Below are 12,742 nucleotides of genomic sequence, written 5' to 3' on the forward strand. Positions count from 1 at the left end.
TTGTATCTCTCCAAAGATGAACGGGCAGGCTTTTGCCACTGTGTTGGGCAACCGCTTCCATACTGTCCAGAACTTTAAAAGACTGCACTTCTTGCACAGTGCCAGTTGCCTCTCAGCTGGTCAGTCCCAGCCCCTTCTCTCTTCTCTGATACGGACTATGTTAAAGAGTCCTTTGTGAGGATGGGTGAGTTGGTGATAGGCCTGGTGGGGTATCCCAGTGTTTCCTCAATTAAAAATAAATAAGTAGACGAATAAATAAATAGAATTTTAAAAAAGAGAGTCCTGTGTGAGTCTGCTCTAAATTCACCCTTTCTGTTTTTCATAGTCTCAGCCTTCACAGGACTTAAATTCTAGTTGCCTAGACCAGGCCAGTGTGACTTAGGGAGAGTCCCCAGGTGATCATACTATTCCCTCCTCTTGGGGAAGTACCCTCACAAAATAGAGGGGAGACTCCCCTTACCTAGGATATTTCTTCCACTTGTCCTTTCCACCAGGCTTGCCTTCATAATTGCTAGCATCTCCTGCACCCTCCTGCTTTTCTCAACCCATCTGTTTCTAGTATCTAAATGGGCCAGATTCCTAGATTCAGTCCCCTCCCTATCACTCTTGGGGGCCCCTCTCCTTTGCTCATGGGGCCAGGCTTCCCCACTCCTGCCCTCCACCAAGCCTATTCTGAGTCACTTCTGTAGCATTTTAGCCAGAACTCACCCATTCCCTGTCTCCCCGAGAATATTTTTCCTGGATTTTGTTCTTTCTAAAGTCAGAAGAAATGTGTTTATCCCGTATCCTCTTTTCCCCAGACAGCTGGTTAAGTGTAGAAATTAGCGGCAACATCTCACCCCCCTTGTCTCGGTGGGTGAGATGGCCATGCAGTTGTGGCTGGACTCTTCTTTCTGAGAAGACAAGCCATTGTTGTGGTGCAGGCACTGAGCTATTTTGGGACCAAATGCCTCTTGGAATTATTTGCCACCCAGAGCCTGCAGACATCCTCCTCTTGATTAACTCTGAAGTGGGCTTAGTCACATGCTGTTTTTCTTGGTCAGTCAGTTATAACTTATTGTTCTCTTTAGAAAGACAGAGAAGGTACAAGGATCATCCTTTCTTTACCTAAGGAGACACAGGGAGCATGTGCCTCTGCGAACTCTGCTCTAAGGAGACTCCCAGTGTGTGATCTTTTTTAAGATCCAAAAGGACTCTTTTTTCTTTTTTTTTTTAAGATTTATTTATTTACGCATACAAGAGCTGGGGTACAGGCCAGAGATGCGGGGCAGGGGGAGGGCAGGGGTGAGAGGATTCACCAGAGACAGAGTGGGGAACAGAACAGGCAGACTGACTGAAATACACTGCTGAGGGGAGCAGTGGGTGAGACAGGAGAGGTCTGCTGCGCCATGTGGGTTTCTCCCTGGCCTGCCGGGGATCAAACTCATGCTGCAGAGGCTGCAGATTGCTTCATTTTGTGGTGCTTAACCCCTTGCGCCACCCCATCCCCAGGACTCTTTTTCTTGAGAAACTAGAGTAAGGAGTTATGTGATTAGTTATAGAAGCTAAGCGACTAGGACATAGAGACTTCAGAATCCAGTGCCTTAAACAGGAAGTTTATTTTCACTCACAGAAAAGCCCAGAGGCAGGTGGTTCAGGTGGTCAGACGTGGCTCAGGGATCTTCAATGTGGGTCTCCCTCACCTGATCCAAGGTGTCTACTATAGTTATTGTCATCCCCCACCCAGCAGCGATGGACAAAAGCAAGGATAGCCCACATCCTTTCCTTTTGAGGAGTATTACTGGAAGAACACACAGAGCTGAATGTGTGAAGTGTAGACTTTAGCTGGGAATCTGATTACTTAGCTAATATTCAGGAATACTGGAATGTAACCATGCTAGCATAGCTCTGATTCTCAAGGACTAGAGAGTTTGGTTGTCATCCTGGGAGCGGGTTATCACACTGACTCACATTGCAGTGAGAGGGTAGCTAACCAAGTGGTTAGAGGACAGAGATAAAAATGTTAAATTCCACCATCAAGTAAGTAAGTCAAACAAAATCATTGTCCTGCCCAAAAGGCCAACTGTAGTGTTGCTGTGAAACAGTAGACTGTGGCATCTAATTAAATATCTGAATCCCTTTGTTGATTTAAATTTTCTTCCCAGTGGAATTTGTTGATGGCAGCACACCATCATTAGAGAGCCAACTGCACAATTCTCAACACCTTCCCCTATTCAGTCCCAGCCCACGTGCTTCAGAAGTGCTTGAGCTTGACTCATTCAGTCTCTGAATCACACAGTGGAAAGTGTATTTTCTGACCCTTTCTGAAACTTTGAATTCCCTCTATATACTCTTCCACCAATCTGAGAGTTACATCTTTACTTAGACACAGAGAGTCTGTTTTGGTCTTAAATAATAAAATACAAGTCAAGACCTCTACCATACTCAAGTTTAAAGTCCTTTCATTCTCTATTTACTAAACTCCAGAAGACTTACCATAAAGGTAAGTTCCCTCCAAGAAAAGGCAAGAGGTCTAAACCCTTTGGCTGTCATGAAACCTTGCAGGGAATCATTTGTTTCTAACAGTTAACTTATTGAGGTATTGTCCATTACTTTCCTACTTTCTACCTTTATTAGCTTTAAAGTTATCACTTATTAAAGAGCTAAATTGAAAGTAATAGAAATGTGGGCCTCCCAAGTGGCACAGTGGTTGAGCACTGGGTTGCAAAGCTGCCCGCAGCCTCTGCAGCGCTGGTTCGATCCCCAGCCGCCGGGTGAGCGTCCCACATGGCGCGCAGACCTCTACTGCCGCCCTCTGCTCCCCTCAGCAGTGTATTTCGTCAGTCTGCCTGCTCTGTTCCCCACTCTGGCTCCGGTGAATTCTCTCACCCTCCCGCACTTCTGACTGTACCCCAGTGCTTGTATAAATAAATTAAATAAATCTTTAAAAAGTAATAGAAATGACTAAAAAAACAATCCAAAAGATCAATGAAACCAAGAGCTGGTTCTTTGAAAAAATCAATAAAATAGACAAACCCCTAGCCAGGCTCACAAAGGAAAAAAGGGAGAAAGCACAAATAAACAGGATCATCAATGAAAGAGGAGAAATCACAACGGACACAGCAGAAATCAAAAGAATAATCAGTAACTACTATGAACAGTTATATGGAAACAAGTTTAACAATCTAGAGGAGATGGACAAATTCCTACAACTCTACAATCACCCAAAGCTAGATAAAGAAGAAATAGAACACCTAAACAGACCAATTACAATTAGCGAAATTGAAATGGTAATAAAAAACCTCCCCAAAAACAAAAGCCCAGGACCTGATGGATTTACAAATGAATTCTACCAAACATTCAGAGACGAATTAGTGCCTATCCTTCACAAACTCTTCCAAAAAATTGAGAAGGAAGGGACAATACCAAACACGTTTTATGAAGCCAACATTACACTAATACCAAAACCGAACAAGGACAACACAAAAAAGGAAAACTACAGGCCAATCTCCCTAATGAACACTGATGCAAAAATCCTCAATAAAATTTTAGCTATCAGAATCCAACAATGTATCCATAAGATAATTCACCACGACCAAGTTGGATTCATTCCAGGGGCACAAGGATGGTTTAACATCCGAAAATCAATCAACGTTATCCAACACATCAACAAAAAGAAATATAAAAACCATATGATAATATCAATAGATGCTGAGAAAGCTTTCGACAAAGTGCAACACCCATTCATGATAAAAGCCCTTGAAATTCTGGGGATACAAGGAACATACCTCAACATCATAAAGGCCATCTATGACAAGCCAACAGCCAGTATCATTCTCAATGGTGAAAAGCTGAAAGCAATTCCATTAAGATCTGGAACAAGACAAGGATGTCCACTCTCACCATTGCTTTTCAATATAATACTGGAAGTCCTAGCCAGGGCAATAAGACAAGAGAAAGACATCCAAGGAATCCAAATAGGAAAAGAAGAAGTCAAACTATCACTATTTGCAGACGATATGATATTATACATAGAGAACCCCAAAAACTCCACAGAAAAGCTAATTCAACTCATCAATCAGTTCAGTAAAGTGGCAGGATACAAAATCAACACGCAAAAGTCAGTAGCCTTCCTATACACAAACAATAAATCTGAAGAAGAAGAAATCAAAAAGACCATCCCTTTTGTTATTGAAACAAAAAAAATCAAATATTTGGGAATAAATCTAACAAAAGAGGTAAAGGACCTATACAAAGAAAACTATAAAACACTGTTAAAAGAAATAGAAGAAGAAACAAAGAAATGGAGAGACGTCCCCTGCTCATGGATTGGAAGAATAAACATTATTAAAATGGCCATCCTACCAAAAGCAATATACAGATTCAATGCTATTCCAATCAAAATTTCAATGTCATTCTTCAAAGAAATAGAACAATTATTGATGAAATTCATATGGAATCACCAAAAACCCCAAATAGCCAAAGCTCTCCTGAAAAAAAAAGAAGGGAATGGAGGCATCAGACTCCCAGACTTCAAACTATACTACAAAGCCATAATCATCAAAACTGCATGGTATTGGAACAAGAACAGACATACAGACCAATGGAATCGAATAGAAAATCCAGAAATAAACCCACAGATTTATGGTCAACTAATCTTTGACAAAGGAGCAAAGAATATGCATTGGAGCAAAGAAAGTTTGTTCAATAAATGGTGCTGGGAAAACTGGGTCGCTACATGCAAAAGAATGAAGCTTGACCACCACCTCACACCATACACAAAAATCAACTCAAAATGGATTAAAGAACTAGACATAAGACCTGAAACCATAAAATATATAGAAGGAAATATAGGCGAAACACTACGTGATTTGCACATCAAAGACATCTTTACAGACACATCACCCAAAGCAGTGATAGTGAAGGCAAAGATAAACAGCTGGGACTACATCAAATTAAAGAGCTTTTGCACAGCAAAAGAGACAATAACAAAAACAAAGAGAAACCCCACCAACTGGGAGAACATTTTTGCACCCAACACTAATGATAAAGGACTGATCACAAAAATCTGCAAAGAGCTGATGAGACTCAACAACAACAAAGAAAATAATCCAGTCAAAAAATGGGCAGAAGAGCTTAAAAGAAACTTCTCTGAAGAGGAAATGCAAATGGCCAACAGGCATATGAAAAAATGTTCAACATCACTTGTCATCAGGGAAATGCAAATCAAAACTACCATGAGATACCATCTTACACCAGTGAGAATGGCACATATTAAAAAAACTAGCAACAACAAATGTTGGCGAGGGTGTGGAGAAAAAGGAACTCTTCTGCACTGTTGGTGGGAGTGCAAACTGGTCCAACCACTGTGGAAAGCTGTATGGAGATTTCTGGACCTACTAAACATAGAGCTTCCATATGATCCAGCAATTCCACTCCTAGGTATTTACCCAAAGGACACAGAAACATCAATTCCAAAGAACACCTGCACCCCTATGTTTATAGCAGCACTGTTTACAATAGCTAAGCTTTGGAAACAACCCAAATGCCCAAAAATAGATGACTGGATCAAGAAGATGTGGTACATATATACCATGGAATATTACTCAGCATTCAAAAAAGATAAACACATGCAATTTGCAGCAACATGGATGGCGCTGGAAGGGATCATGCTCAGCGAAATAAGCCAAAAAGAAAAAGAAAAATACCGGATGGTCTCACTCATAGCAGGAATCTAGAAAACTTAAATAAGGGACCAGGAAAATGAATAACTATAAGAAAGTGAAAATCAAAATCAACAAAAAACTATGAACCAGAGACACTTTTAGGGGGGGGGGGGGGGGAGGGGAGGGATTGGGGTCAGAATGGGGGGGCTGCAATTGTATGGGGAATATAACAATAAAATTTATTAAAAAAAAAAAAAAAGTAATAGAAATGTAATCCTCCTTTCAAATAAGTTTCTCTTCCCCTTCCTTATGCAGAGTCATTAATATGCCTCTTAGACTTTTAAGCTCAATTCTGGAAGTCTTCTCAGAGAAGTGGACATAATGTCAAAAACCATAATACCAGACTTTAGAATGGACTGATGGTGTCATGAAAGCCCACGTCCACGTGACTTCATAAATCACATGGTACTTAAGGGATTCACGCTTACGGGTGAAAGCCATGATCCGGGCAATGGGTTGGCTTTGAGTTGGCCACCCCTGAGGGTCAGGCTACCTCAGAGCCCAGCTGCCTCCGGGATGTGTCAGCTGCTGGGTAGGTCAAGCTTTTCGGTTGATCACGCCAGTGAGACAATTCCTTATTGTTCATTGTTCACAGATGTAAAACATCTGTGGAGGCTCAGCTCTGTGTTAACTCCTCCTATATGATGAAATTGCAGGAGAGTCCCAGTAGAGTTTTCAGGTATTGGCCAACCAATCATGACTGTGTTTTAAATGCCATATGAAGCTTTATTTTTGATCACCAGATAGAAATAATTCTCTTACTAGTATACACATTCATTTTTCCTTTTTTTTTTTAAAGGCAGAATTGTGTGGCTTCAGACATAACCACCATTACAGAGATCAAATAATATCAAGTACTTGATCTTATTGCCAGCACCATTTTATCTGCCATCTCTGAGTTGACTATGGCAGTTCTAATTTTAAAGATGTCAGTAAACTAATAGAATAAGGTTCTGTGTTCTGTGTCTTGCTCTAGCATATGTGACTACTGGACTACAGAACAGAATCAAAGCATTTTTTAAAACCAAAGCTGCTTTTCTTATTCTTCTTTCTACTTTTCCATTATAATAGTGGTTCTCAACTTTACCTGAACCTGAGGAGTGTGCTTAGAAAATAATGATGACCAAGTCCCACCGAGACAAATAAATAAAAGTCTCTGAGTATAAGGTTTCAAACTTCAGTGTTTTTAAAAGGCATCCATAGACTATTCCTGAAAAGATAAATCAAATGTACAAAAATGAACAATGATGTAAATATATATATATACACACACACATACACACATGCACACACATATATGTATACATACATATATACACACACACAAAGATGTGTGTGTATGTATATATATATATATTTAAAAAAGCACCCCTATGAGGGCCTCCCTGGTGGTGTTGGGGTTAAGTCTCAGTGCTATCACCTCTGCAAACTCTGTGGCCTGATCTCAATCCCTAGCCAGGGTGCTCACCCACATATGGCTCAGCAGACCTCTCCTGTCTCGCCCACTATTCCCCTCAGCAGTATATTTATTTCAGTAAATTCACCTGTGCTGCTTCCCATTTTGTCTCTGGTGAATCCTCTCACACCCCGCACCTCTGGCTTGCTCCCCAGTTCTTCTATGCATAGATAGATAGATAGATAGATAGATAGATAGATAGATAGATAGATAGATAGATAGATAGATAGATAGATAGATAAATCTTTTTTAAAAAGTACCCCCATGAGATTCTAATGACAGCCTGAGCTGAGGCCAGTTTTGTATCCTATTAAAGTAGCTTCCTCTCTTCACCAAATATTTAGAGTGTAGCTACTAAGGAGAGACTTATGTTTTATAAGGGGGGCATGAGAAAAAAATGTGCAATTGCATCTCAGTAGCTCTCACAGCAATGTGACAGAGAACAGGGCACCAAAGGAAGGCCCCACACAGGAAAGGGTAGGAGATGAACCAGGGAAGACTTTCCAGAAGTGGTGTTTTGGAGACGTTTTCTTCCTTCCCTCAGCCTCTCTCAGTGTTGTGACACTAACCAAAGGGGGAAGCATACATCTTAGTATGGGTACTCCCGGAAAACAGAAGTATATGTAGGGGCTGCTATGACAATGTACCACAGCTGAGCAGCTTAAACAATAGAAAATGAATATCTGAAAGTCCAAATTATTGGCTGGAAGTCCAAAATCATGGTGTTGGCAGGGTTGGTTCCTTCTAAGGGAAGTTTCTTCTTGGTTTATAGATAACCGTCTTCCTGTTCACATGGATTTTTCCTTACATGTGGACGTCCATGTCCATATTTCCCCTTTTAAGAAAACATTAGTCAGATTCGATTCTGATGCACTGCAGTGACCTCATCTTATCTAATCACATCTGCAGAAAGCCTCTTTCGAATAAGGTCACCTCATGAGGTTCTGAGGGTCAGGACATCAGTATATGGATACAGGGTACAGTTCAGCCCATAACAGGAGGCTGTGAAGAAAATGGGAAGCAGGAAAGCTGAGAGTTTCTCAGAGCACAAGCTTCAAGGGTGATACAGACTGTGTGCATAGGGCCGTCCTAGTCCTGCTGAATCAGGATGGCCCAGGGGTCACCTATCTGCCCATTAAGAAGGCTGTTTCTTCTAAGGCAGAAGACACCTTTGAGGGGAGCAGTGGGCGAGGGAGTAGAGGTGTGCCCCGCCACGTGGGTTTCTCCCTGGCAGGCCGAGAATCGAACTCGCGCTGCAAAGGCTGTGGACAGTTATTCCTGAATCCTTACCTGACCTGATCTGAACTTTTTCTAACTTTCTGGACTTCCAGAGAAATTGGAAAAACTGACAGAGTTAATGGGGGTCTCCATAATACTGCCAGATACATGGTTTAGCCAGCAGGCTGGTGACTGAAAGCACCTTTAATGGGATTAAAAATATTCAAGATACTTCGAACATTAACTTTCTGCTGTGACAGCCAGGAGAGATAATATGCTATTAGAAGATTACCTTGCTCTGAGTGAGTAGCTGAAACCTTCCAATATCCAATTAACAGAGGCTAAATTATACTTCAAATATGCTTTGAATACCTGCTATGTGTCAGACACTATTTTGGATGTATATTCTTGGAGAAACAACAAAAATTTTGTCCTCTTGAAGCTCAAATTCTATACTTGGCCTGTTACCCTCTAGGATATAATTATGGATATCACTTAAATGATAATGAAATATCCCATCAAAATCTATATTTCAGACAAGAAAAAAAAAATACAGCCAGGGCCTCCCTGATGGCACAGTAGGTTAAGCACCATGCTGTGAAACTGTCCACAGCCTCTGAAGCGCGAGTTCGATTCTCGGTCTGCCAGGGAGAAACCCACATCGCGGGGCACACCTCTCCTCCCTCGCTCACTGCTCCCCTCAGCAGTGTCTTCAGCCTGTCTGCCTGTTTTGCTCCCCACTCTGTTTCTGGTGAATTCTCTCACCCTCCCGCTCCTCTGACTGTATAAATACAGTTCTTATATAAATAAATCTTTAAAAAGAACCTAAAGGAAAAAAGAAAAAATACAGCCAATAAAGTATTCTAGAAGAAACAATCCAATTCAAAACTACTACAATGGTGATATTTAAGTTAGATCTATGAGTGATTTTGTGATTCTTTTCTAGTTTTCTCTTTTTCACACTTTATTTAGTAGGCATCACCTTTATACTGAAAAAAATAAGATAAGGGTGAAATCCAAGAGGCTCCTGGTATAGCCTGAAAAGACTAGCTGAGTTATAACTAGTATTCCTAGCAGTCATACTCTCTGGGATTTGACCACTTTGAGTTTCAGCCCTCTTGTTAGCTATGTGACCTTGGATGAGTCACGGTGCTTTTCTAATTTTACTACAGTGCATAATCTATAAAAATGAAAGTAATAGGCCCACCTGACCTTCCAAGTTGTTAAAAGATAAAACTCAATATATACAAGCAAACTCAAAACAGTGATTATACATGGTAGGTGTTCAGAGTTTGCCAGATTGAACTGGAAAAGATCAAGTCTAGAGCCTCATGCATTGCTGATGGGCATGTAAAATGGTACTACCCCTTTGAAAATAGGTTGACAATTTCCTAAGAAGTTAAACATATATGTAACATATATTCCTACCATTCTACTCTAAGAGATTTACCAAAAATCAAAGACTTATGTCCCTACAAAGACTTATGCACAAATGATCATAGCAACTTTATTTATAATAGTTCAAACCTAGAAATAACCTAAATGTCCATCATAAGGTGAATGGATAAGCAAGATATGCTATAGACACACAATGAAATACTACTCAACAGTAAAAAGGAGTGTGGTATATACTACAATATGGATGAGTCACCAAAAAATTATGCTAAAAGAAACTATGCATAAAATAATACACTCTGTATGGTTCTATTAAAAATTTAGAGAATGTGTCAGTTAATCTATAGTGACAAAGGCTGTTCATATATTGCTCTGGGATAGGGTAGGGGACAGACACAGGAAGGATGAAGGATTACAGCTTGTCTGTTGGAAACTTTTGGAGTGATGGATGTGTTCACTATTTTGATTGAGGTGATGGTTCCACAATGTGCCAAAGCTTATGAAGTTGTGTACTTTATATATGTGCAATTTATTATATGTCACTTTCTTCTTGATAAAGTATCTTTTTAAAAAAAAAAAAAAGATAAATCCCAGAGCTTCCCGCTCAAGAGGAAGGGAAAAACCTATCACCTCTCTTAATCAGCCTAACTCTTATAAAGGGAACAGTGAATCAGGTAATCTGTTGATTTTGAGAATCTAGACAGGTTTTCTGCATAAGCTATTCACTGCAGGGGAAGAGATTTAAATTTCTCAGTGTAGCCAGTTACGTTACTAAATTTTTTAAGAATGGTATGGATTTCTCTCCAGAGTCACAAGACAAAGCTACAAGACAGAGGACTACATTTTTTGCCTGTCAAGAGCTGATGTAGCAAGCACAGAAATATAAAATGCCTCATCAAAAAATTAATGCCCCAATATCCAGGAGGCTATTGTATCTGGGTGACAGATTTCAGATAATAAAGAGAGATGCAAATGTAAACCATCAAGTTGATTTTTTTTAAGATATAGCAGTGATATTGATGTCATTTTTAAATATAAAGTAGAATCTGCTTTTTTTCTTACAGAATAACCAAACTGGTCTTGCCAGGATTAACAATGACAAACAATAAATCCCAAGAAGCAGCCAATGAATTTCAGGACCAAACTAAAGAACTAGATTAAAGGGATTAATATCCCAGAATCAGAAAAAAAGGAATTTGCGCATAGGGGCTAAAATAGGTGTTTTGTTTTGTTTTTTTTTTTGATTCTTGGCTGGTCCCAGAAATGAGCCCCAGAAACAGCAGAATTCTTGGCTGTTTTGCTAAATGTTGTTGGATACTTAAAAAAAAAAATGTTACTCTTTTACTCTTTTGTAGGGTAACTTGACATTATTTAAAATCACTTTGGATTTTTTTTTTACTTTTAAAATCACTTTTAAAAAAACTTTCATGTTTTCTTTTATATCATTATTTAACAGATGCTGCTTTTCTAAGTCATATTAGATTTGATATAGAATGATTGTTCAAACCTCAATCATGCAGTAAATTTCATCACTGCCAGCCTGGATAAAGTGGTCTATGAGAAGCTAACATCATAAACCTGAGAGTTGAAAGGGTGAAGAATATCCAGTGAAATTATGGAAGTCAGAGATGGTTCACCAACTGTAGAAGCAAGGCTATGTTTAGCCAAGTCCTATGACTCCACTATTTAAAATCTGCACCAACACAATATTCAACATTAGAGCAGGTTGTCAGGAAGGTCCATGAGCCTACAGGGGAATATAAAACTTAAAAGAGAGGCGTCTGGAAAATAAGGCAATGGTTCTACCTTTCACAGATTTGACCTGCTTATGTAAACCCCAAGAGAAAGGAGGGAAACATTTACTGAGCACCTGCTGTCAGCTTGGCACCTAGTAGAAAGCCTAGATAATTAAGTCACCATGTGCTCCTACAGAGCATATGCTGTCGTAGAACAAAAGTATACAAACAACCCTAACATAAGGTCTTAGCAGAAAGTACATAAATACTTTAAGAAGAATACAAAGGACTCTTGAGTAAGAGTATGCCACTTCCTTTGCCTTGGAAGTAGGGCGAGACTTTGAACATCCTTGTTTCTCTCTTCTCCTTTTGCAAGGTATCCAGATTAGTTCCTTTACTCAAGCTGACCTGACTTCACAAAACATCCAGTACATCCATTCCAGTGAGAAGGAGAAACATTCAGATGCCTTCAGCTTTTCACTCTCTGATGGAGTCAATGAGGTAGGTGAGGAAAAGGCACTGATTCAGCACAGTTTCTGTACCTGCAGAGGGACTCCCGTGGGAGCTGTTATAAGAGCATCTTTCTCCTCTTCTCTCAACCCACACTAGAGCTGCCCCTACCAAGCCTTGGACTCCTGCTAAAGAGAATTCATTTTTGGGTTCCTGGTCAGTTGATGTGGAAATGGTGGGAGAAGAAAAGTAGAGAACACCAACTTTCTTCTGGGGACATGTGTCCCATCTCCATTTTTCTGCCATTGTAGGTGACCCAGACTTTTCACATCACTATTCACCCCGTGGATGATTCGCTACCTGTTGTACAGAACTTGGGGCTGCGGGTACAGGAGGGGGTACGGAAAACCATCACAGAGTTCGAGCTCAAGGCCGTGGATGCAGACACTGAGGTAAGCGCATGATCCCGGATTCTCTGGCAGAGTAAGAGATGATCTCATGGCTTGTGGCTGTGCCTCCTGGGGGAGTGCAGGCATCTCTGAAACATTAAAAACAGGAGGCATTTGGGCCTCTCCTGCTGGCGCAGCAGTTGAGCGTTGGGCTGCGAAGCTGCCCGCAGCCTCTACAGCACTGCTTTGAGCCCCAGCCGCCAGCAAGTGTCCCACATGGCGCACAGACCTCTCCTGCCGCCTGCTGCTCCCCTCAGCAGTGGGTTTCATCGGTCTGCCTGTTCTGCTCCCCGCTCTGGCTCTGGTGAATTCTCTCACCCTCCCGCGCTTCTG

At 40.7% G+C, this 12,742-nt stretch overlaps 1 protein-coding gene across 2 annotated transcripts in view; it reads left to right on the plus strand.

Moving 5' to 3' along the window:
- Positions 1-12,742, plus strand: part of FRAS1 (Fraser extracellular matrix complex subunit 1) — a 445,491-nt gene that overhangs the window by 373,658 nt on the left and 59,091 nt on the right. For both annotated transcript variants that reach the window (XM_054687966.1, XM_037530712.2), the window contains exons 48-49: positions 11,887-12,011; positions 12,272-12,412. In XM_054687966.1, coding sequence (XP_054543941.1) covers positions 11,887-12,011; positions 12,272-12,412 — 266 coding nt within the window. The remainder of the gene's footprint in view (positions 1-11,886; positions 12,012-12,271; positions 12,413-12,742) is intronic.

Source organism: Talpa occidentalis, unplaced genomic scaffold, assembly GCF_014898055.3.
Source record: "Talpa occidentalis isolate TD23 unplaced genomic scaffold, MPIMG_talOcc4v2.1 talOcc4.6, whole genome shotgun sequence".
In the NCBI taxonomy this organism is placed as follows: domain Eukaryota; kingdom Metazoa; phylum Chordata; class Mammalia; order Eulipotyphla; family Talpidae; genus Talpa; species Talpa occidentalis.